Raw genomic sequence first — 22,919 nt, 5'->3', positions numbered from 1 at the left:
GCAAAATGATTTATGGTCTGATGACACAAAGTTAGAAGTTTTGGGCATAATTCTAAAAGACATGTTTGGTGTAAAATCAAGACCATTTATTACCCGAAGAACATCAAACCCATGGTGAAGAATGGTTGTGGCAGCATCAAGCTATCTGGCTGCATCTCTACATCTGGGACTGGGGCTCTAGTCAAGATCGAGGGAATCATGGGTATCTCCAAATACCTATTGATTTTGGCACAAAACACTTCAGGCTTCTGTTAGTCAGCTGAAGTCGAAGAAAAATTTCACCTTCCAGCACGATAATGATGTTATCGTATGAATGGCTTGATGAGGTTGAAAGTTATCATAGGCCTTGTCCTTCACACTACATCTTAACTCAGTTAAATACCTATGAGAACATTTGGACTGATGTGATAGACACCATTCTCAACCATCTTCTTCAAAACACCACTTTTGGAATGATGGGGTTCATATCTCCAGTACAGTTCCAGAGAAGCTGCTCCATGCATCTCATCATGAACTGACACCTTACTAGAAATCTTTATGTGGTTTTTTCCCCCTTTGTCAACTCTCTATATATGATGGCTAGAAACTAGATGAACGGAAGTAACAAGAGGAAGTAGATATTTTGACACTTTAGATGATCTGTGAACAAGTTTTTCTAATCAGTGTAGTTCTTCAAACTTGAAGTATCTACTACACAACATGATTTTTTATGGACTGATCCGATTAATGTTTTCTGCTGAATAGAGAGTGTAAAAGGTCTTTTCTGTGTCCAGCAATATAATTCAGCTCATTAACAAGCTTTTCTTCGCATTCAGTTGGGTGTGAAAATCATGGCATGAAGGATGCTGATCAGTTCCCGGGTTATAATTTATAATTTTATACTCACAGGTGTTGCTTTTTTTGTTTTGTTGTGTGCTCAAATAAGGTTTTTTTATTTGGCAATACTTGCAGACTTGAAGACTCCCACATTGACTCGGATCTCCCCAAACTCTGTGGTCTCACCTGGTGAAGTCCTTCAGTTCAGATGTACCACACCCAGCCCAACATGCATCTCTGTAGACTTCAGTTTGTATAAAACTGGGACATCAATAAAGAAGCAAACTGCAGAATCTACAACATTTAATCTGACTGTAGATGCCACACATCAGGGCCAGTACACCTGTGACTACTCCTACAGGGAAAGTGACTCCACATCATCCTGGAGCAACTCCATCAGCATCACCGTGGGTAAGCGACATGTTCTGGATATTTTTTTGCTAGTACCAGACAAAATTGCAGCTCTGACTTCAGCTATAAACCAATTAATTCTCTTCATTTCATCTTTTTCAATAAGAGAGACCATGTTTGTTGTTTTCTAGTGAACCTGCAGCAGCCCAATATCTTCTTCAGTGCTGCTGGTGGACCAAAAGTAACAAGAGGCTACGGCTTCTCCATCATCTGCTCCACTGAACCTCAGTATCCAGGAGGTTCCTTCCACTTGAAGTTCAGTGGATCCAACATCACCAGAACTCAGTCGGCTGTTAACCACTCAGCCGTCTTCCTGTTTCATGAGGCAGATTTTGTCCATCAGGGAAACTACAGCTGTGCTTACCAAGTTAATGTGTCTTCACGCACCTTTACCTCCACTACCACTGAGCTGCTGGAAATCACTGTGAAAGGTATAGTAATAAAAACTAGTTCTGTTTTTTGTGTGTTCTGCAGTTTAATGTTTGAAAAGCCTGATGATGATGATTTCTCTCTCAGCATCTCTGGCTCTATACATTGGTGTTGGAGTGACAGCAGGACTGCTTCTCATCTTAGTTCCAGTCATCATTTGCTTTGTGAAGACACAGAAAAGACAGAAATGTCAGATGGATAAGACAAAGGATTCACAGCATGAGTTGCAAAAGTCATAAACATTTCACTATATTAGTAAAAGCATCTCTTTGAAGATGGAACTAAATATAATTTTGTTTTATACTACAGCGCTGTTGTATTCTTACATCTGATACATTTTTTTAAACTGCAGTTCTGACATTAGTGTAGCTACAAATCACAGGTTTATATTTACAAGCTCATTTTTATATGGCATTGTTTCTATAGTAACAATTTAAACGCTTTAAAAAAAAGTGTATTGGTGACATGGTGAAAGTTCTTGCAAGGACATGTTTCTTTAGTATTTCCGTAAGTGCTGACACTTTAAAAGTGTCAGCACTTTTTAAAAGTCAGAAGTAAAGTGGCAGTGGTTAACGCCTCAACGGTTAAGGCGCTGGTCACAAGGTGGGGTTTAAGCCCCAGGACCGCCAAGCACCACTGTTGGGCCCCTGAGCAAGGCCCTTAACCCTCCCTGCTCCAGGGGCGCCGTACCATGGCTGACCCTGCACTGTGAACACAGCTTCCTAACAAGAATAGGATTTCACAGTGCTGTAATGTATATGTGACAAAGGCTTCTTCAAAAGCTATAACTTTTTGAAAAGGGAAAGTCTTCAGGGCAGAGGAATTTGCAGAGAAACACTTTGTGGTTTCTCATGTACACGACAAGAATACCTATGAGAACATTTGGACTGCTGTGTTAGACACCATTCTCCACCACCATCTTCAAAACAACACTTTTGGAATGATGGGGTTCATACCTCCAGTACAGTTCCAGAGAAGCTGCTCCAGGCAGCTCATCATGGCCTGACACCTTACTAACAGCCTTTATGTAGGTCCTCCCCACCCCCCTTTGTCAACTCTCTATATGATAGCTACATACTAGATGAACGAAAGTAACAAGAGGAAGTAGATATTTTGACAGTTTCCTGCACTCTGACCACAGCTGATCCTGCACTCTGACCACAGCTTTCTAACAAGCTTGAATATGCGAAGGAAAGGATTTCACAGTGCTGTAATGTATATGTGACAAATAAAGGCTTCTAAAGCTATAACTTTTTGAAAAAAGGAAAGTCTTCAGGGCAGAGGAGTTTGCAGAGAAACACTTTGTGGTTTCTCATGTACACGACAAGCTGAAATAGTTTTTTGTCTTAACTTCAAGAGAAAGAAAAAAGAGGCTGATGAGGGAACAACTCTTTATAGCTGTTAAGACATGTGAGAACAGGAACTAACCTCTGTTGCAGACCTTGCACATCAACTAACTATAAATGGATAAAAGGTAAATTTCAAAATGTGTTATGGTCTGATGACACAAAGCTAGAAGTTTTTGGGCATAATACTAAAAGATATATTTGGTGCAAAAACAAGACCGCTTATTACCCAAAGAACATCAAACCCACGGTGACGCATGGTTGTGGCAGCATCAAGCTATCCAGCTGCATCTCTACAGCTGGGACTGGGGTGCTAGTCAAGACAGAGGGAATCATGGGTATCTCCAAATGCATAACTATTTTGGCACAAAACATTTCAGGCTTCTGTTAGTCAGGTGAAGATGAAGAAAAGTTTCACCTTCCAGCACGACAAATGACGTTATCATACGTGCACGCTTTGTAGGCGGAGACAGAAGCAAGTGCAGGTAGGCAGATATAATAATAATCCAAAGGGGTACGGCAAAATCCGTGGTCAATAAACAGGTAGGGGTTGGGCAATCCGGCAAACAGACAAAACTAGGCAAGGCAGAGAATCAAGGTCGAGAACAAAAACAATGGTCAAAGTCACTTTGGCAAAACACGAAATCTAAGGCTTGGATAACGGCAGAGAACTAGTCAACTGAACGTTTACTTCACAATGTCTGCTTGTATGACAAAGTCCTTAAATACTGCGCATGTGCTGTGTGTGAGATTGCTTGCAGGTTAGTACTCCAGTCAAGGCGAGCGTGTGAGTGTGTGGGAAGTGTAGTCCTCAGCGGCCATGTTTGTAGTTAGCGGTTCCTCCTGGGAAATGGAGTTGCTGGTTGGCTGTGATATGACAGTATGTATGGTTTGAAGAGGTTGAAAGTTATCATAGACTTTGTCCTTCACACTACATCTTAACTCAGTTAAATACCAATGAGAACATTTGGACTGCTGTGTTAGACACCATTCTCCACCACCATCCTCAAAACACCACTTTTGGAATGATGGGGTTCATATCTCCAGTACAGTTCCAGAGAAGCTGCTCCAGGCAGCTCATCATGGCCTGACACCTTACTAACAGCCTTTATGTAGGTCCTCCCCACCCCCCTTTGTCAACTCTCTATATGATAGCTACATACTAGATGAACGAAAGTAACAAGAGGAAGTAGATATTTTGACAGTTTCCTGCACTCTGACCACAGCTGATCCTGCACTCTGACCACAGCTAACTAACAAGCTTGAATATGCGAAGGAAAGTATTTCACAGTGCTGTAATGTATATGTGACAAATAAAGGCTTCTAAAGCTTTAACTTTTTGAAAAAAGGAAAGTCTTCAGGGCAGAGGAGTTTGCAGAGAAACACTTTGTGGTTTCTCATGTACACGACAAGCTGAAATAGTTTTTTTGTCTTAACTTCAAGAGAAAGAAAAAAGAGGCTGATGAGGGAACAACTCTTTATAGCTGTTAAGACATGTGAGAACAGGAACTAACCTCTGTTGCAGACCTTGCACATCAACTAACTATAAATGGATAAAAGGTAAATTTCAAAATGTGTTATGGTCTGATGACACAAAGTTAGAAGTTTTTGGGCATAATACTAAAAGATATATTTGGTGCAAAAACAAGACCGCTTATTACCCAAAGAACATCAAACCCACGGTGACGCATGGTTGTGGCAGCATCAAGCTATCCAGCTGCATCTCTACAGCTGGGACTGGGGCTCTAGTCAAGACAGAGGGAATCATGGATATCTCCAAATGCATAACTATTTTGGCACAAAACATTTCAGGCTTCTGTTAGTCAGGTGAAGATGAAGAAAAGTTTCACCTTCCAGCACGACAAATGACGTTATCATACGTCCACGCTTTGTAGGCGGAGACAGAAGCAAGTGCAGGTAGGCAGATATAATAATAATCCAAAGGGGTACGGCAAAATCCGTGGTCAATAAACAGGTAGGGGTTGGGCAATCTGGCAAACAGACAAAACTAGGCAAGGCAGAGAATCGAGGTCAAGAACAAAAACAATGGTCAAAGTCACTTTGGCAAAACATGAAATCTAAGGCTTGGATAACGGCAGAGAACTAGTCAACTGAACGTTTACTTCACAATGTCTGCTTGTATGACAAAGTCCTTAAATACTGCGCATGTGCTGTGTGTGAGATTGCTTGCAGGTTAGTACTCCAGTCAAGGCGAGCGTGTGCGTGTGTGGGAAGTGTAGTCCTCAGCGGCCATGTTTGTAGTTAGCGGTGCCTCCTGGGAAATGGAGTTGCTGGTTGGCTGTGATATGACAGTATGTATGGTTTGAAGAGGTTGAAAGTTATCATAGACTTTGTCCTTCACACTACATCTTAACTCAGTTAAATACCAATGAGAACATTTGGACTGCTGTGTTAGACACCATTCTCCACCACCTTCTTCAAAACACCACTTCTGGAATGATGGGGTTCATATCTCCAGTACAGTTCCAGAGAAGCTGCTCCAGGCAGCTCATCATGGCCTGACACCTTACTAACAGCCTTTATGTGTTCGTGCCCCCCCCCGGTCACCTCTCTATATGATAGCTACATACTACATGAATGAAAGTAACAAGAGGAAGTAGATATTTTGACACTGTGTACACCCTGTGAATAAGTTTCTCTAATCTATGGACTTATCTGATTAATGTTTTATGCTGAACAGAGAGTGTAAAAGGTCTTTTCAGAGCCCAGCATTAAATTGGGTGTGAAAATCATGGAATGAAGGACACAGATCAGTTTCCTGTTTATAATTTATAATTTTATACTCACAAGTGTTGATTTAGCTCACTTTAACTTTATCTCACTGTTACTTTAATAAATGTAGCCAAGACAAGTGTGTGTTATAGAGTAGAAGTGATATTTACTGCACATTTTAACCAGTCACTGAAATGGGAAGTGGCCAAAAATAAACTCCTCCTATTCAGATGCATAGAAAAAGACCATCAGTCTCGTGAGCTCATGAGTTTCACTGTGAGAAGACAGCAGAAGTGGACACTTTCACGAACACCAAACTGAACGACACCTCAAGGACCAGGATGCTGAGACTTTCTCTCTATTTACTGCTTGGTAAATTCAACAGTTTTATCAATACATTTGGCTTGTTCTTAATATTATTGTATAATTTCTACATTTTATACGTGCAGAGTGTGTGCTTAGTTAAGGCGAGATAATACATATCACAGTTACTCTTTGCTTGGTTATGGCTATTTTAAATTTACATTTATTTATGCAAATGAGTTGTATTTATTAAAACAAAAATATGCATATATTAACATACTAAATAAAGTCTAGTCTTTGTATGATGTTAAAATTTAAATATTTATTTTACTGTGAAGACACGCACAAGAAATGCACAATAAAAAGTGTATCATTATCATGGTTAAATAGTGATATTGGTAATCTTATGGAAAAAAGAGACCAGGCTTTAAAAACTGCATTAAATTAAATACAGATAACTTCATTTACAAAGGTCTCAGAAACAAAACAGTACAAGAATTAGGGACGTCCAAAGTATCATATTGTACACAATCAATAAAGAATACTAAAGGACAAAGTACAGTCCTATGGAAACAATTAAACAATTTAACAAATAAGACTCAAAAGCAGCAAGCAATCAAAGAGTTACAAATAGATGGAAAAGTAATTGATGATAAAGGTATTCTGGCACATGAGTTTAATTCAACAGTAAAGGGTGTTTACAATTGAGATATTAATTTTATTTAAAAAAAAAAAAAAAAAAAAAAAAAACAGCTTCTTGATGATAGCACCATTAACTCATTTGACAAATTTATCAATCAGAACGTGTTTTCCCAAAACACTGGAAAAAGGCTGTAGTTATACCACTTTTGAAATCAGTGGATCCCAGCCTGATTTCACATTATCGTCCAATATCAATCTTATCATTTATGTCTACGTTTTTAGAGAAGGTTATAGCTGAACAATTAATAAACTATCTAGAGAGTAATAACCTCCTTCATCAACATCAGTGTGGTTTTAGACCATAGCATTCCACAGAAATTTGAAGAAATTGTCTATTTCTTGGAAAAGGCTAGGCCTTCTTTGGACCAGCTACATGTGATGGGAGCCGTGTTCGTTAACCCAAAAGGAATTTGATACAGTTAACCACACTTTTATCTAAATTAAGTGCAATTAATTTTAGTAAACGTTCAACTGAGTGGTTTACCTCGTACTTAAATTTAAGAGAGCAGTGTGTAAAAATGGAGGATACAAAATCATTGTTTATGAGAAACAAAATGGGCTTACCTCAGGGTTCAATCTTAGGCCCGTTGCTTTTTTTTATTTAAATGATTTGCCATGATGTTGTCCAGATGTTGAATGTCAGTGTTATGCTGATGATACAGTAATTTATACATCTGCTAAGTCACCCGCCAAGGTTGTTGCAATTTTAAATGAACAAATGGAAAGGATATTACATCTTACTTTAAATGCTAAGAAAACAGTTTCATGTGCTTTTACAATAGAAAGCAAAAAATAAATAAAAATAAGGGTTCATAATGAAGAAATAGAGGAGGTAGATGAGTTGAACTTTGAAAGTATATATATATATAATTATTTTATTTTATTTTATTTTATTTTTTCAAAAATGGTAAGGGATTAACCTAAATTGTTTTAAACTTAATAGACAGTATATCACAATTGAGGCAGCTCATCTTTTTATGCATGCGATGATCTTGTCCTGCATTTCGTACTGTGTTACAGTTTGGACTCAACAAGTCATTTCTTAACTAAAAAAACTTTATTGTATAAATCGGACTCTAAAATTAATGGATGAAAAGCCAAATCGATGGGAACATTGTCATATATATTAAAAAAAACATGGAATATGTTAGTTTTCATATATTAAAAATTGATTAAATTCTTTCACAATAAGACACCATATGTTCTATGTAAACTGATAAAGAGACAGGATGATACAGGTAGAATCTTGATTACCATAGAACTACACAAGGGCAAAGAGCCCTTGTTTTAACCTTTATAATTAACCTTAATATAGGTACAGGTTAATTAGGGATGTATTTGTATGTATGTATAAAAGATATGCCACATTAGCTAAAAGCTTTATTCTATAATAAGCAGCTTAAAAAAAATTATTTCTTTATTTAAAAAAAAAAAAAAAAAAGCCTTTCTAGGGACTCGAAATGCAAATTCGCTTATGCTATACTCTCTATTTGCAATACATATTTTTCCAGCTTTCAACTGGAATCATGTTTTTTGTACTGTCCCTAGTCAAATAAACTAATAAATAAATAAATAAATAAATAAATAAATAAATAAATAAATAAAGACATTCTCCAGAAAAAGACATTTACGGTGCATGATTGCTTAACCTTACATGAATCATGTTTACATAAACATTTACATAAAATGTAACAAAATTACAGTACAATAATGATCAACATTTTGGGAAATGTTGAAGTAATATCTTTCTAAAGAGGAATAGGAATTAACATTTCATGAACTTAAAAACTGAGAGTTCTCAATTCTGAAACTGAGATCCTGAATCTAGAAAAAATGATTTAGCAAAAAATGGTTTCATAAATATGATGGAGTTTCCACTCTAGCTGGTGTGGGATAGAGGGAATATACTGTATATGGTCGTTATTATTATGATCATAATTGAATTTTTTATAGTATTAGATGCTCTTGAATAAAAAATGTGACACAATTTGTCATTTACACCTGTAGTGTCTTGCCTTCAGTATATACAGTACATGTCTGTATACAGTAAATATGTCTGTATTTTTAATTGTTCACAAATTTCTATATATAAATGAAACTTTGATTATTATTTCAATATTTTTCACAATATGTTTTGTCACATAGTTATGACAATGACTTTCAGTGAACTGTTTTACTTCTTGTTTGAGGAATTGCTGACCAATAAAATGCAGTCAGAATTTAAGTGAAACTTACAAAAGTTGACTATTTTCCTGTAACAGCACTGCCCAAGTTCATTTCCTCTTATGCCTCAGCAATTAGACCTCAATGACAATATTTTAAATGTATTAAAGTGTAAGCCTTCATCTTTAAAAAAAAAAAGAAGTCAATTTACAGTTACAATTGATGTTGTAGAACATCTGTGAAACTTTGTTTTATTAGCCTTACTTTCTGTCAAGTGTTTGCCATATACATCGCCCTCCACTAATATTGGCACCCTTGGTAAATATGAGCAAAGATGGCTGTGTAAAATTGTCTTTATTGTTTAACCCTTTGATATATTGTTAAAAATTGGTTAAATATAGGTGTGCAAAAATTATTGGCACACCTATGAGTTCATATGAGAGAAATGACTTCAATGACTTCCTGTTTCACAAGGGTATAAATATGAGGTAACACATAGTCCAAAGTCATAGGCCTTAGTCATCCATAACAATGGGTAAGACCAAGGAATGTATCTCTGATGTGCGGCAAAAGGCTGTTGAGCTTCACACAATAGGAAGTGTCTATAAGAAAATAGCACAAGCATTGAAAATGCCCATTTCCACCATCAGGGCAATAATTAAGAAGTTCCAGTCAACTGGAAATGTTATGAATCAACCTGGAATTGGACGTCTGTCTATATCGTCTCAACGCACTGTGAAGAGGACGGTTTGAGTGGACAAAAAATCTCCAAGGATCACAGCTGGAGAACTGCAGAAGTTAGTTGTGTCTTGGGGTCAGAAAGTCTCCAAAACTACAATCTGAAGTCACCTACATCACCACAAGTTGTTTGGAGAGGGTTTCAAGAAAAAAGCCTCTACTCTCATCCAAAAACAAACTCGAGCGTCTTCAGTCTGCCAGACACTACTGGAACTTCAAATGGGATTGGGTTCTATGGTCAGATGAAACTAAAATAGAGCTTTTTGGTAATAAACACCAGAGGTGATTATGGAGCACACAGAGAGGTGGCCATACGGAAAAGTTCCTCATGCCCACGGTTAAATATGGAGGTGGATCTTTAATGTTTTGGGGCTGTTTTTCTGCCAGAGGACCTGGACATTTTGTTAGGATACATGGCATCATGGACTCTATCAAATATCAACAGATATTAAATGAAAACCTGACTGCCTCTGATAGAAAGCTTCAAATGGGCCGTGGTTGGATCTTACACCAGCACAATGATCCAAAACATACATCAAAATCAACAAAAAAATGGTTTACTGACCACAAAATCAAGATTCTGCCATGACCATCCCAGTCCCCTGACCTGAAACCCCACAGAAAACCTGTGGAGTTAACTGAAGAGGAGAGTCCACCAGCCTGGACCTCGAAATGTGAAGGATCTGGAGAGATTCTGTATGGAGGAACGCTCTCAGATCCCTCACCATGTATTCTCCAAACTCATCAGGCATTGTAGGAGAAGACTCAGAGCTGTTATCTTGGCAAAGGGAGATAGCACAAAATATTGGCTAAAAGGGTGCCAATAATTGTTACACACCTATATTTAACAAAGTTAAAAAAAAAAATAATAAAACTATGTTGTGTTTGCAAGTGATTGATATCCATGAGAGCAAAGTATTTCTCTGAATTTTTTTTAACAAAAGATCAAAAGGTTAAACAATAAAGAAAAGTTTTCACAGCCTTCTTTGCTCATATTTACCAAGGGTGCCAATATTAGTGGAGGACACTGTAAGTCCCTGTGAATGAGCTGTTGCTATAGAAGCAATGACAATAAAACTAATGCATTAATATAAACCTGAAATATGCAGCTGCGCTGTTGTCAGAGCTGCTGTAGTAGAAAATTAATCAACAGCTTCTGACAAATCAGAATCCAGAATACACGAATGCTGTGGTATAAATAAAATCATACGATGCTCCTGTATTTTTAAGCCCAAAATATCATTAATTGTATCTGTTACTCCATTGCTTTAATCATTTTATTCATTATGTCAATATACCTGTACCATTTACAGACACAAACACATACAAATATAAAAAAAATTAATCAGTAAATAGTATACAGACTGCAAATTTCCAAACACATTACAGTTTTAAAAACATTGTGTAGCAGAAGCACAAAACTTTTCCTTGAACAAACTCGATCAGACACGAGTGTTTTATTTCTTTTACTAGAAGTGCAAAGGATGAAGTAACACTGTTGTTTCAGTTGTGACCGAATTGCTGGCAAAATATAATCTATTTAAATATCACTGACTTTTATTTATATTTCAATTTAGTTTATTTAGTTTATTAAGATTATTGCACAAAAGACAGCTTTCAGTTTTTACATCACTGATTTAATAAAATTCTTCTTTATTGTCTCTCCATAGTCAGCGTTCTTAGAGCTTCTCTGTTGGCTGGTAAGTGTATTTTTTTATTTTAAATTTTTAGATATAAAATTTAAGAAACCCGTTTGGAAACCTGTGTATGTATGTATCATGTTCTGCACATTTAATTAACACCAATAACATAGGCTCCTAAAACTATAAGGAAAAGAAAAGGATTGCTTACAGAAACTATTACATTTTTCAGCTGCATCCACTATTATTAACATTTATTATACAGATGAAATATTTTTAAATGTATATTACGGGTTGCATAGACTAGTTGTTTAGATTAACACATTCACTCAACTAGATGGGCTATGAAAGAAACAGTTAGGCAGATGATAAATTATTATGCTAAAAAAAAAAAGCCATGTAAATGAAATATCTCAGACTAGCATCTGTTAAACTAACTGTTTCTGTTAAGATTTTCACCTCTGTTAAGACTCCCTGAGGTGGTCTGATCGGTCCTGTGAGGACATGCTCTGATAGAGAAGTGTTCCCATTGGCTGCAGCCTGTAGGTATTATGGCCAATCAGGAAAATCAACATTGTGCAACCACATGCAGAATATTCGCTGAGTCTAGCCAAAACGAACGTTAGCTTGAAAGTTACTCCCCACTGTGCTCGCTTGGTCTTAATATGCCACATGCATCACAGGAACGGAAACTGCCGCTCATGCCATTCAGTGAACATGATCTCTGGATTGTAACTGAGAAAAAAAAAAGTCTACAATATTTTGTCTCTTCTTTTTTTTATTGAAAAAATAAAGAAAACAGTTATTGGTGTCATCTCGTCATCGTCTAGTCTTTTTTTCCCTCATGGTTTTCATTAACGAAATTAACACTAGACATAATACAAGGTTCAAATATGAAAGTAGTCCTATATTATTAATTTTGAGGAAACAAAAAAGTAGGGGGTCAAAGGCGGGTGCTACTTTTCAAGATTTAGAGTCTGAATCACACTAAAGGAGAACATGCAACACGTTTCTGAATCTTTTTAGACTCAGGTCTGACTTGTATCCAACGTAGCAGATAGGTTTGTGATTTGTTTCTGATGTTTTTTCTTTTTAATTTTTTTAGAATGTATTGTTTATTACATTTCTTCCTCTTCTTTTATTTTTCTGTCATGTATTGTTCAGTGGTTTCTGTCCAGTTTTTTATTACTTCTTTTACTAGATTTTCTCTTTTCACTTTTATTTTTATTTAATGATTTTAATTAATTTTATTCTTTTCCTTATTTTGTTATTAATACCTTTTTTCTTTTTTAAATTAATAAACACTATACGATTTACCCAATGCAAATTATAGAAAGTTATTCAGTCATTATCTAAAAGACATCTCTGAGAAACAAACAGGACTAACAGAAATGAAATCATATCAGTCTAAGTGTTTGGCAAAATTGTAATAAGATTTATTATCATTAAGATTAATTAATATTAACATGTATTTTGCTGTATGTTTTAGATGGCGCTAACATACGACTCGCTGGTGGTAATCACTCCTGCGCTGGTAGAGTGGAAGTCTATCATAATTATCAGTGGGGAACAGTGTGTGATGATGACTGGGACATAAATGATGCGCAGGTGGTGTGTAGACAGCTTGGATGTGGTAATGCTGTCAGCGCTCATCAAAGTGCCCACTTTGGTCAGGGAAGTGATCCAATATGGCTGGATGATGTTCAGTGTTCTGGAAGTGAATGCACCATCACACAGTGTTCTCTTAATGGATTTGGTATACACAACTGCGACCATGGTGAAGATGCTGGAGTTACTTGCTCAGGTACAGAAACACTCATATATTATGACCTTGCCATGCATGTGATTATATTTATATTGCACTGATTAACTTTTATTAGTTAGTAAAAAAAAAATAAAAAAATACATAGGTGTAGCACAGTTATTTAGCTTGCTGTCATTTTGACAGTTAGCTAGATATTATGATGTTTGCTGGATCATTAAAACTACTTGAGGAGTTTGTGTGCATGGGTGAAGCAGCAGCAGCAACAAGACAACCAGGATGCAGTTAGCTTGGGTGTTTACTGATAATCTTTGTGCAGTACAGTCAAGCTGGAGAAAAAGAGACAGACGATTTATAACTCTCCTATGTTATTGGAGATTAAAGTTGTCTATGTGTTGGAGCTCTTGATTGGACACAGAACATCAGTATAGCCTTCATCCATGCATTGAGCTGCAAGCAACCTACAGTTCCTTTACTTTTCAGCTGACTTAACCAATGAGAGTGTGAGTACCATGAATTCATGAATACATTACCAGAGAAAAGAATCAGCTCCAACCCACACTACAATATACTAAAGCTAAAATAACGCCAATACTCTTTCTTATCCTTGCCAGCTACTGTACAATAGTATGTAGATAATAAGTAAGAAATAAAACACTAGAGGGTGTTCTTTTATAGGATTTTTTTTCTTACAGTGTTTTGTTTCACTTATAACATGTCAATTTGCCAACAAGTACGTTTTTTTTAATTAAAAAACAACACATTATACTGTACATTTTATCTATTTATAGTTACATTTAATGTTGCAGGCCATCCATGAAGTTAGTTCCTGTCATCATCTCTGTCAGAGGTATACATACTATGGGGCGTGCCCCCCTTAATGGGGCAGGAAGGATTTGGAGAAAAAGGCTGAAGATTTTGGCTAAAGCAATATTATACAGGAACAACAAAGTAGGAATTCTAGCACTTTACAAACTGTTGATGGTATTTATAACTGAACAGTGATTTAAAACGCTGTTTGTTTGCTTTGTTCTCCTGCACTGCAGTCACTCTATCTGGAATATCTGAGCATTACCTTTACAGTAGCCCGTTTGTGAAGGGGTGTAGAAAATAGTTTCCTTAAAATACATCCTACTAAAAAATTGGTCTAACTAAAAAAAAAAAAAAGCATTAAGACATATATTTCTGCTCACTGCACAAAATGCTTTATTTAAAAAAAATGTTCACATGTGAAAAGTTAAAACTTTTATGACTGAGTCTATAAAATGCTTATTGCACAGAAAAGTCCATAACATTATGATTAGGGATGCACCGATTGTTCGGCAACCGAAATTATTTGGCCGAAAATAGCAAAAAAAGCATTTTCGGTGTTCGGCCGAATAAGTGAAAAGGCCGAATAAATTTGACCGAACAATGACGTGTTTGATGACGCGACCAAATAGCCTAGCAGCCAGAGTGAGACGCGCGATTGTCACGACCTCGATGAGGGGGTGCGTGCATGCACGAGCTACGTGCACGAGCTACGCGCTCTTCGGATGTTTACTGTGGACAGTAAACGTGCGTGGACGTTTGTTTCTGTTCCAGAGGATTCTGTCACGTCGCGAGACGTAAGGGAGTAGAGTACGGAAGCAGGTAAAGACGTATTTATTTAAGGGCAGGCAGACAAATCCAAATCGTAATCCAAAAAAACTTAGTCAAGACAGGCAGTGGGTCGGGCGATCGGCAAACAGGCATAAACGGAGCAAAGCAGGAATCAGAGTCACGTCACAGAAAACAGGGTCAAAACACAAAACAAGAAACGTGAATTAGTACCATGGACTGGGATTGGAAAAACCAGCGGGGACTAAATGAACTAATCTATAGTTTAAACTAACTAAATCTATCAAGGAACATAACATTAACAAGGTATCTAACTCTACTATATCTACTATAATACTCCGCGAGGTGTACAGGGACGCGAGCGGTATATATCCCCAATATAATCAGCTGTATAGAACCCAATAGAACCATTTTTTGCACTCGTCAATGCACTTTTTAATGCACTTTTTAATGCACGTTTTTGTTGTAGGCTACAGAGTGTTCCATTCTTTCAGCAGTCAGTTTCAGGCCTAACATCGGCTATTCAAGGGGGGCTCAAAAATGACCACATCAAAATATTTTTATTTTACTCATTTATTTATTTAAAGTTATATTGTGCCTTGTTGGTAGCCTATGCCTGCTGGAATGAAAAAAAAAATGTTCATTGTTAAATAAATATTTTGAAATTGTAGTTTTTGTAATTGATTTTTTACTTTGAAAAGCTAGACAAAATAATAAAAAGCACATTTTGACTATTTAATTTAGGCAATGGTGAAAAAAATGGCAAAATGTATAGAAAAAACGTGTTCGGTATTCGGCCTTCAGCTTTCGGCCAAGTTTTTCATTATATTTGGTTTCGGCTTCGGCCGAGAATTTTCATTTCGGTGCATCCCTAATTATGATCAATTAAAATTGCTTCATAGTAAATGTTTATTAAATCAGATTAAATCATATACATTGGAGGAAATAAGTATTGAGCACGTCAACATTTTTGTCAGTAAATATATTTCCAATGAGGTTATTCACATGAAATTTTCACCACACATCAGTAGAAACTCAAGAAATCTGGAAATATAAAGAATTCACAACATTAAATTCCATAACTAAATGTGTAAATGTGTAATAAAGTGGAATGACACGGGAAAAAGTATTGAACACGCTAAGAAAAAGCGGCTCTCCAAGGCAAGGTAAGGCAAGGAACCAGATGAAATCCATAAGTAATTACAACCCCTATCTGTACAGATTAATATGAGATTAATGGGTTAGTAAATTGATGGTCTAGAAAAAGGCTTTTCGTTACCAAGGTGTCACACAAGAAACATCTCATGATGGGTAAAAGCACAGAGCTCTCCCAAGACCTTCAGAACTTTATTGTAGTGAAACATATCGATGGAATAGGATACAGACGTATTTCAAAACTTCTGAATCCTCCAGCAAGCACCATTGGGGCCGTTATCCACAAGTGGAAGCAACATCACTCTGTCATCAACCGGCCACGCACAGGAGCTCCTCACAGGATTTCTGACCAGGGAGTCAGAAGAGTAGTCGAAGAGTAGCCCAAGACCCAAGGACTATTCGGAAAGAGCTCCAGAAACACTTGGAGGCAGCAGGTGTTATCGTCACAGAGAAAACAATAGGCAATGCACTCCACTGCTCACGCTCACCCCGCAAGACTCCATTACTAAAGAAAAGGCATGTCGAAGCTCGTTTAAGGTTTGCTACAACTCATTTGGACAAGCCTTTGAAATACTGGGAGAGTGTAGTCTGGTCAGACGAGAGCAAAATGAAACTTTTTAGCTGTCATACTACACACCATGTTTGGAGAAGAAATGGCACTGCACATCACCCTAAAAACACCATACCAACAGTGAAGTCTGGAGGTGAAGCATCATGGTGTGGGGCTGTTTTTCATCACATGGCACTGGCAGACTTCATATAACTGAAGGAACGATGAATGGAGCCTTTTACTGGGAGATTCTTGAGAAGAATCTGCTGCCATCCACCAGGATGATGAAGATGAGACGTGGGTGGAGCTTCCAGCAGGACAATGATCCAAAACATACAGCAAAGGAAACTCTCAACTGGATTCAGAGAAAAAAAATCAAGGTGTTAGAATGGACCAGTCAATTACCTGACTCAAATCCAATTGAATAAGATTTAAAGACAATATGTTTAGAAGAACGGGCCAAAATCACACCTGAATACTGCGGCCCATTAATTTCTTCATACAGGAAGCGTCTTGAAGCTGTTATTACAAACAACGGCTTCTCCACTAAGTATTAAATACATTTCAGTTAGAGTGTTCAGTAGTTTTTTCTCATGTTATTCCACTTTATTACACATAACTTCATTTATGGACTTTAATGTTGTGAATTCTTTATATTTCTGGATTTCTTGAGTTAATACTGATGTCTGGTGGAAATTTCATATGAATAACCTCATAGGAAATATATTTACTGAAAAAAAACATGCATTCAATACTTATTTCCCCCACTGTAAACTCCAAAAAATAACAAAAATATTATAGATTATATAATATATATATTAATGTACTGTTATGTTTTTTACTGTTTATTACATTTACCACCCTCCACTGTTCTGCTATATTATAAGACTGGTTTAATTTTATGTAATTTTATTTTACATTTAAGAATTGACAACAATGTATTAAGGGGTTGGGGTACGGGTGCAGGTGGTATTGAGGGGGGTGTGAGTTCTTGGAACACTGAGAAGTGGGGCTCATGGGGAAAACTCTACATTATAGCAGCAATAAACAATCATTTCATCTCCAGCCTTCCTTTTTCTCTCTCTTGAAGTTAATGATACAAAAAAAAACCCCAGTTGCTTATGTTTATAAAATGGATGTGTGGAGGGTCCACCATATAAGTGCCTGTGTCCACTGTTCTATAGAAATGATAACATTAGCAAAGGAACATTAATATAAAGCTGTGACAGAAAAGTAATCAACAATTTCTGCCCAGTCAGATTTGAAAATTCAGCAGTGCTGTGGTAAAAACCTTAAATAAATTTTAGTCTGATGAGATCTTTCTTCATCCAATACACTGCAATAGATAATTCCAATTATGAGCTGATTATTTTGTGAATGTGAATGTCTGACTGTGCATGTACATGTTTTAATCTTTTCTATGTTCCCTTCTACGTATAAAGTAATTTTTCATTGAGTCCAGTTGAACAGCCATTCTTTCCAGCAAGCCTTGTGTGCCCTGCAATTTTCATCAGTCTTAACTATTTTCAATTAAATAATTTGGAGGAAAACTTGGCAAAGTTTGAATAGTTTGATATCTGATTGTTCAGCTGAGACTCTGTAGTTTGGATATAAAACATATTTTTAGTTGACTGAACAAATGGACAATTCTCAAGGCTTGTTCAAAATTCTAATTTTTCTGCAACCTCAGCTGGTTTTGTTTCTAATATTATTTCTTTTATCATATTATTTCAACTGATAAACAGAAAAATCAGTCATTAGTAAAATCATTCTGCCTTTTTATATATAAAAAAATCAGGCCATAATCAGATGAAGCTGGAGAATGGTCTGAGTAACTGTTGTGGTTGAGTGGAGATCCAGCACAATGCCCAGTGAGGAACAGTGTATGATGATTGGGACTTAAAGGATGCAGAGATGGTGTGTAAACAACTTGGATGTGGTAAAAATGTCAGTGTTTCTCATAATGCCAGCTTTGGTCAGGGAAGTGAACCAACCTGGGTGGATGAAGTAGATCAATCTGGGTGGATGCTAGATCAGTGCTCACACAGAGAATTTGGAGAAGAGAACTGTGGACATTGTGAAGATGCCGGAGTTGTGTGCTCAAATAAATTAGTTGTTGTTTTTACTGTGGGTTGTTTTTTTTTTTTTTTTTTGCAGTACTTGCAGACATGCAGACTCCTACACTGACCCGGATCTCCCCAAACTCTGCGGTCTTACCTGGAGAAGTCCTTCAGTTCAGATGTACCACAACCAGCCCAACATGCATCTCTGTAGACTTCAGATTGTGTAAAACTGGAACATTAATAATGAACCAACCTGCAAAGACTACAACAACATTTAATCTGATTGTAGATGCCTCACATCGGGGCCAGTACACCTGTGACTACTTGTACAGGGAAACTGCCTCCACATCACCCAGGAGCAACTCCATTACCATCACTGTGGGTAAGTGCAGAGAGGATGTTATAATGAACAGCATTTAGTCATTAATTAATTATTTATGCTGTTAAAAGAATCGTCAGTGAATACCCATAATTTTTTATATTTTTGAAATTGCTTATTTAACAAGACTAAAGCATGCATTCTGTTAGTTTGTGGTGGGGGGAGGTGATGTGGGGGGAAGTAGGGAGCCCACATTCTGTAGGCATGTCCTCTGCTTAAATGAGCACACCTACACCTGCTAGAGGTGTGTAAGTGCAGTTCCAATCATATTCCAATTATACTGAACAGTGTTGTGTAAATAATTAATTATTGTCTTTAATTTGTATATTATTTAAATGTATTTATTAACAGACAAGCACAGAGGTCTGGAACCTTTTCATCTGGCAGAGCCATAAAAGCCAAAAAAGAGTTATTTCCTTTAAACAGCCAGAGGAAAGTCAACATATATATTTTTAATGTTTTTATATGTTATCTACTTATTGTAGTTATAATAAAATAAAGAGAGAAAAATAAAGCTGCAAGCAGCAATGGCGGATTCCTCCTCAATATTGCGGACCATTTCAAAATGTACATGGTAGATAAATGTATCCCACAGATACGACATTTCAATGCATTTGGCTCAATGACAGATTTTAAGTTAATTTTTTTAGTTTTCCACAAATGATCATTGTAGAGAAGATTCAGGAGTCAGTAAGAATTTTGGAGAATTACTTTGTGCTGATACAATGCTATTTATACATTATTTAGAATTTATTCCTGCTGCTATAACATTAATTTGATTTACTCTGTGCTGCTATAACATTAATCGAAATGAAGTCTACTTTGGGCCAATCCAAGACAAACAGCGCCACCTGACGGACGATAAAGATATTGTTAAATATAATATGAAAGATATTACCAAAGATAATATTCCTTTTAATGTAATTCTTCTTGGAGATATGAGATTGCCAACGCACATGGTAACATACTGTAGTGTCCTCTTTGCGTGTGGTACAGATCAAGTCCATAGGTTAATATTCCACTGATTTATGGACACAAGAAATATGTGCAACAATTGTCAATGCACCAATATGTAAATAGTTCTGCCAATTTTTATTTGATTCGTTATTGTTTATTGCCCTATAGAAAGACATGTATCCCACACACATGTACCACAGTTCAAGTCAATCGGACCTACAGTTCATGAGGGGAAGATTTTTGTAGCTGTGGACAAATTTTCAATGTACTGGAAAATCTATCATGGCAGACTTTATGGGTCCCGATGGCATTTTTTGTTTGCCATGAAAAATAAGGCATTTATACCAATTTTCAGACAATTTGGACTGATGGGGAAAATCACATAGAATTTGGGTATGGCCTGTAGCACCACCTGTGGACTAATGTGGTGTGGTAGTTATTTGTGGACTGTAGTATCAATGTGCAAATATCAAAACTTTTTACCATTCAGATCTTGAGTTATTGGGCACTTTAGGGAGATAATAACAACAATATTAATAATAATAATAATAATAATAATAATAATAATAATAATAAATATATCTGCAGGCAGCAATTCTGGGGTCAAGACAATTATCGGCACCATGAGCAGCAAAAGAAGCTTTGTGATATGTTTTTTGTTAGAGTCCGATGAACAGTGTATGAGGAGTTAGAAAATGTAAACTTTCAATGATAAAAAAAAACATTTATTTTAAAAATAACTAAAAATAGCCACTTAGAAATTTGTCCAGTATGTGCTGCTGTTCTGAAACTGCTCAGGTAGTATCTGGACATGATGGTTATCATGTGGGAAAGCGTTCAAGACTTTTAAGTGAAAATAGCCATTTTTCCTATCTCCTGACCAGTACGGGGCAGTGTACCAAAACTCTGCACATAACCTCAGGACCTAATGCTGATGACACGTTCCATGTTTTGTCACAATCCCTCAAAGCGTTGTGGAGATACAGCCTCAAGTTAAATTTTATGTGTTCATCAAATTCGTTGAAGGACCATTCAAAAACGATATGGTTTATGAAAATTCTGTGAATAAAATTTTGTCGTGCATGCATCTAGTTGATGCAGGCCAATTTTCGTGCAAATCGGACAAACAGCCTAGGAGGAGTTTAAAAAACATTTGATTTTTCTGAAAATTCAAAATAGCGGAAAAATTTTCATGACGGAAAATTATGTCATAGGGTGCAATCGAATCGTCTTGAGCCAAGGGATCAGAGGAAAAAAGAATTTTGTTTAAAAAAGTTATTAACATAAACATGAGTGCAAATTTGGACAATTGGTGGTGCTCGAGTGATTGAGTGAAAGACTCCAAATTTGCTGTAGTAACACATCATGTCCTCTATCTGTGTGCCAAATTAATGCTTTTTGCGAGCATTACTCAAACGACCGACATGCAGTCTCACTGACGATAATAAGGGTGATGGCACAGTTCACAGGTGACACAACACCATTGCCATGTCATCTGATCACAGCATGCTTATAAAGCTTCAGATGCCGGTCACACACGAGGGCGCTTCACACAGTGTGGAGCTCACGCAACATTGACTTCCCTTTGAAAGGGAACCTCATTACAAATATACTTCTGACTGCTTCAAAGCAATAACATTGGAAACTCCTGCCATTATGAACATCAACAATTATAAGATACTCTTTGTTAAATGTAATGTTGGAATATGTGCCATACACAGCCCTGCGTAACTTTATCACCTTTGATTTTCCTTAAGTGGATTTGAGGGCTTTTTATTGCTAGTACAAGACAATATTTGCAGCTTTGACTTCAGCTATAAAACAAATGCGTTCTCTTCATTTCACCATTTTCAATAAGAGAGACCCTGCTTGTTGTTTTCTAGTGAACCTGCAGCAGCCCAATATCTCCTTTAGTGCTGCTGGTGGACCAGAAGTGACAAGGGGCTACAGCTTCTCCATCATCTGCTCCACTGAACCTCAGTATTCAGGAGGTTCCTTCCACTTGAATTTCAGTGGATCCAACATCACCAGCACTCAGTCGGCTGTCAACCACTCAGCCGTCTTCCTGTTTCCTGAGGCAGATTTTGTCCATCAGGGAAACTACAGCTGTACTTATGAAGTTAACGTGTCTTCACGCACCTTTACCTCCACTCCCACTGAGCAACTGGAAATCACTGTGAAAAGTATAGCAAAATGAACTAGTTCTTTTATTTTCTGTTCGGCAGTTTAATGGGTAAAATATTGTTGTTGTTGATGATGATGATGATGATGATTTCTCTCTCAGCATTTCTGGCTCCTTATATTAGTATTGGAGTGACAGCAGGACTGCTTCTCATCTTAGTTCCAATCATCATTTGCTTTGTGAATACACAAAAAAGATGAAAATATCACACGGATAAGAAGAAGAATACACCACGTGAGTTGCTGTAGTTATTAATTAACTATAATTATTAAACACCCCTTTAATAACAAATCTGAAAACAAAACTGTTTACATAGTATGGAGCCAAATCTTTAAAAAGGCATAATCTCAATCGATTTTTAAACATGCCTTTTTATTATTTTATTTTCATTACCTCCTAGGCTATGGAGACATGAACATTTTCCACTTCAATCCACCTTTAGAAGTAGTCAACTGCTAGAAGATAGGTCTTTTATTCGCAAGAAAGGTCTACCCCGACTTTTCACCAGGGCCACTTGCATCGTGCTGATTAGAGTGCTGCTGTGCTCTAGCCCTACATTTAGATATTCCCACGTCCTTCATGCTTCTTTCTAGCATTTCTGCTTGTTAACGGAGTAATAATCTAATCAAATAATAAAAGCTGACGAGATGTTTAACATTAATGGAAGGATCTTCATTGTCAACACTGTAACAGTCAAGGGTTAAGCTGTAAGTTTACAATTTCTGACACAGTCTTTAGGACAGAGTTCACACTTTTTGAGAAAACAGGGACTGATGTACAACAAGTGATAGCAAGAAATAACTTGTTTAACAGACATTCCACAACTTTAAAGCTAACTATAAATGGATAAAATGTATGGTGTGTCATTCTGCAATTAATAAAGAAAAATTATTAGCAAATTGCTGTGGTATAAAAAGAATTAAACACAGGAAAGTGGGGTTTTTTTCTTGCTTGTTTTATTCTTGCAGAATTGAATATACATTGATATGGA

The 22,919-nt window shown here is 36.7% G+C and overlaps 1 protein-coding gene across 1 annotated transcript; it reads left to right on the top strand.

Annotated features, from left to right (window-relative positions):
- Nucleotides 1-4,304: 4,304 nt before the first annotated feature.
- LOC128603555 (galectin-3-binding protein A-like) lies at nucleotides 4,305-22,322 on the top strand. The gene is made up of 6 exons (XM_053618080.1): nucleotides 4,305-4,562; nucleotides 5,966-6,107; nucleotides 11,312-11,341; nucleotides 12,771-13,085; nucleotides 18,505-18,792; nucleotides 21,630-22,322. Exons 2-6 carry the CDS (start codon nucleotides 6,077-6,079, stop codon nucleotides 21,941-21,943), a joined length of 978 nt encoding a protein of 325 aa, XP_053474055.1. The 5' UTR covers nucleotides 4,305-4,562; nucleotides 5,966-6,076; the 3' UTR covers nucleotides 21,944-22,322.
- The last annotated feature ends 597 nt before the right edge of the window (nucleotides 22,323-22,919 follow it).

This window comes from Ictalurus furcatus, chromosome 2 (assembly GCF_023375685.1).
Source record: "Ictalurus furcatus strain D&B chromosome 2, Billie_1.0, whole genome shotgun sequence".
Taxonomy (NCBI): Eukaryota; Metazoa; Chordata; class Actinopteri; order Siluriformes; family Ictaluridae; genus Ictalurus; species Ictalurus furcatus.
This window is presented reverse-complemented; position numbering and strand designations above follow the sequence as displayed.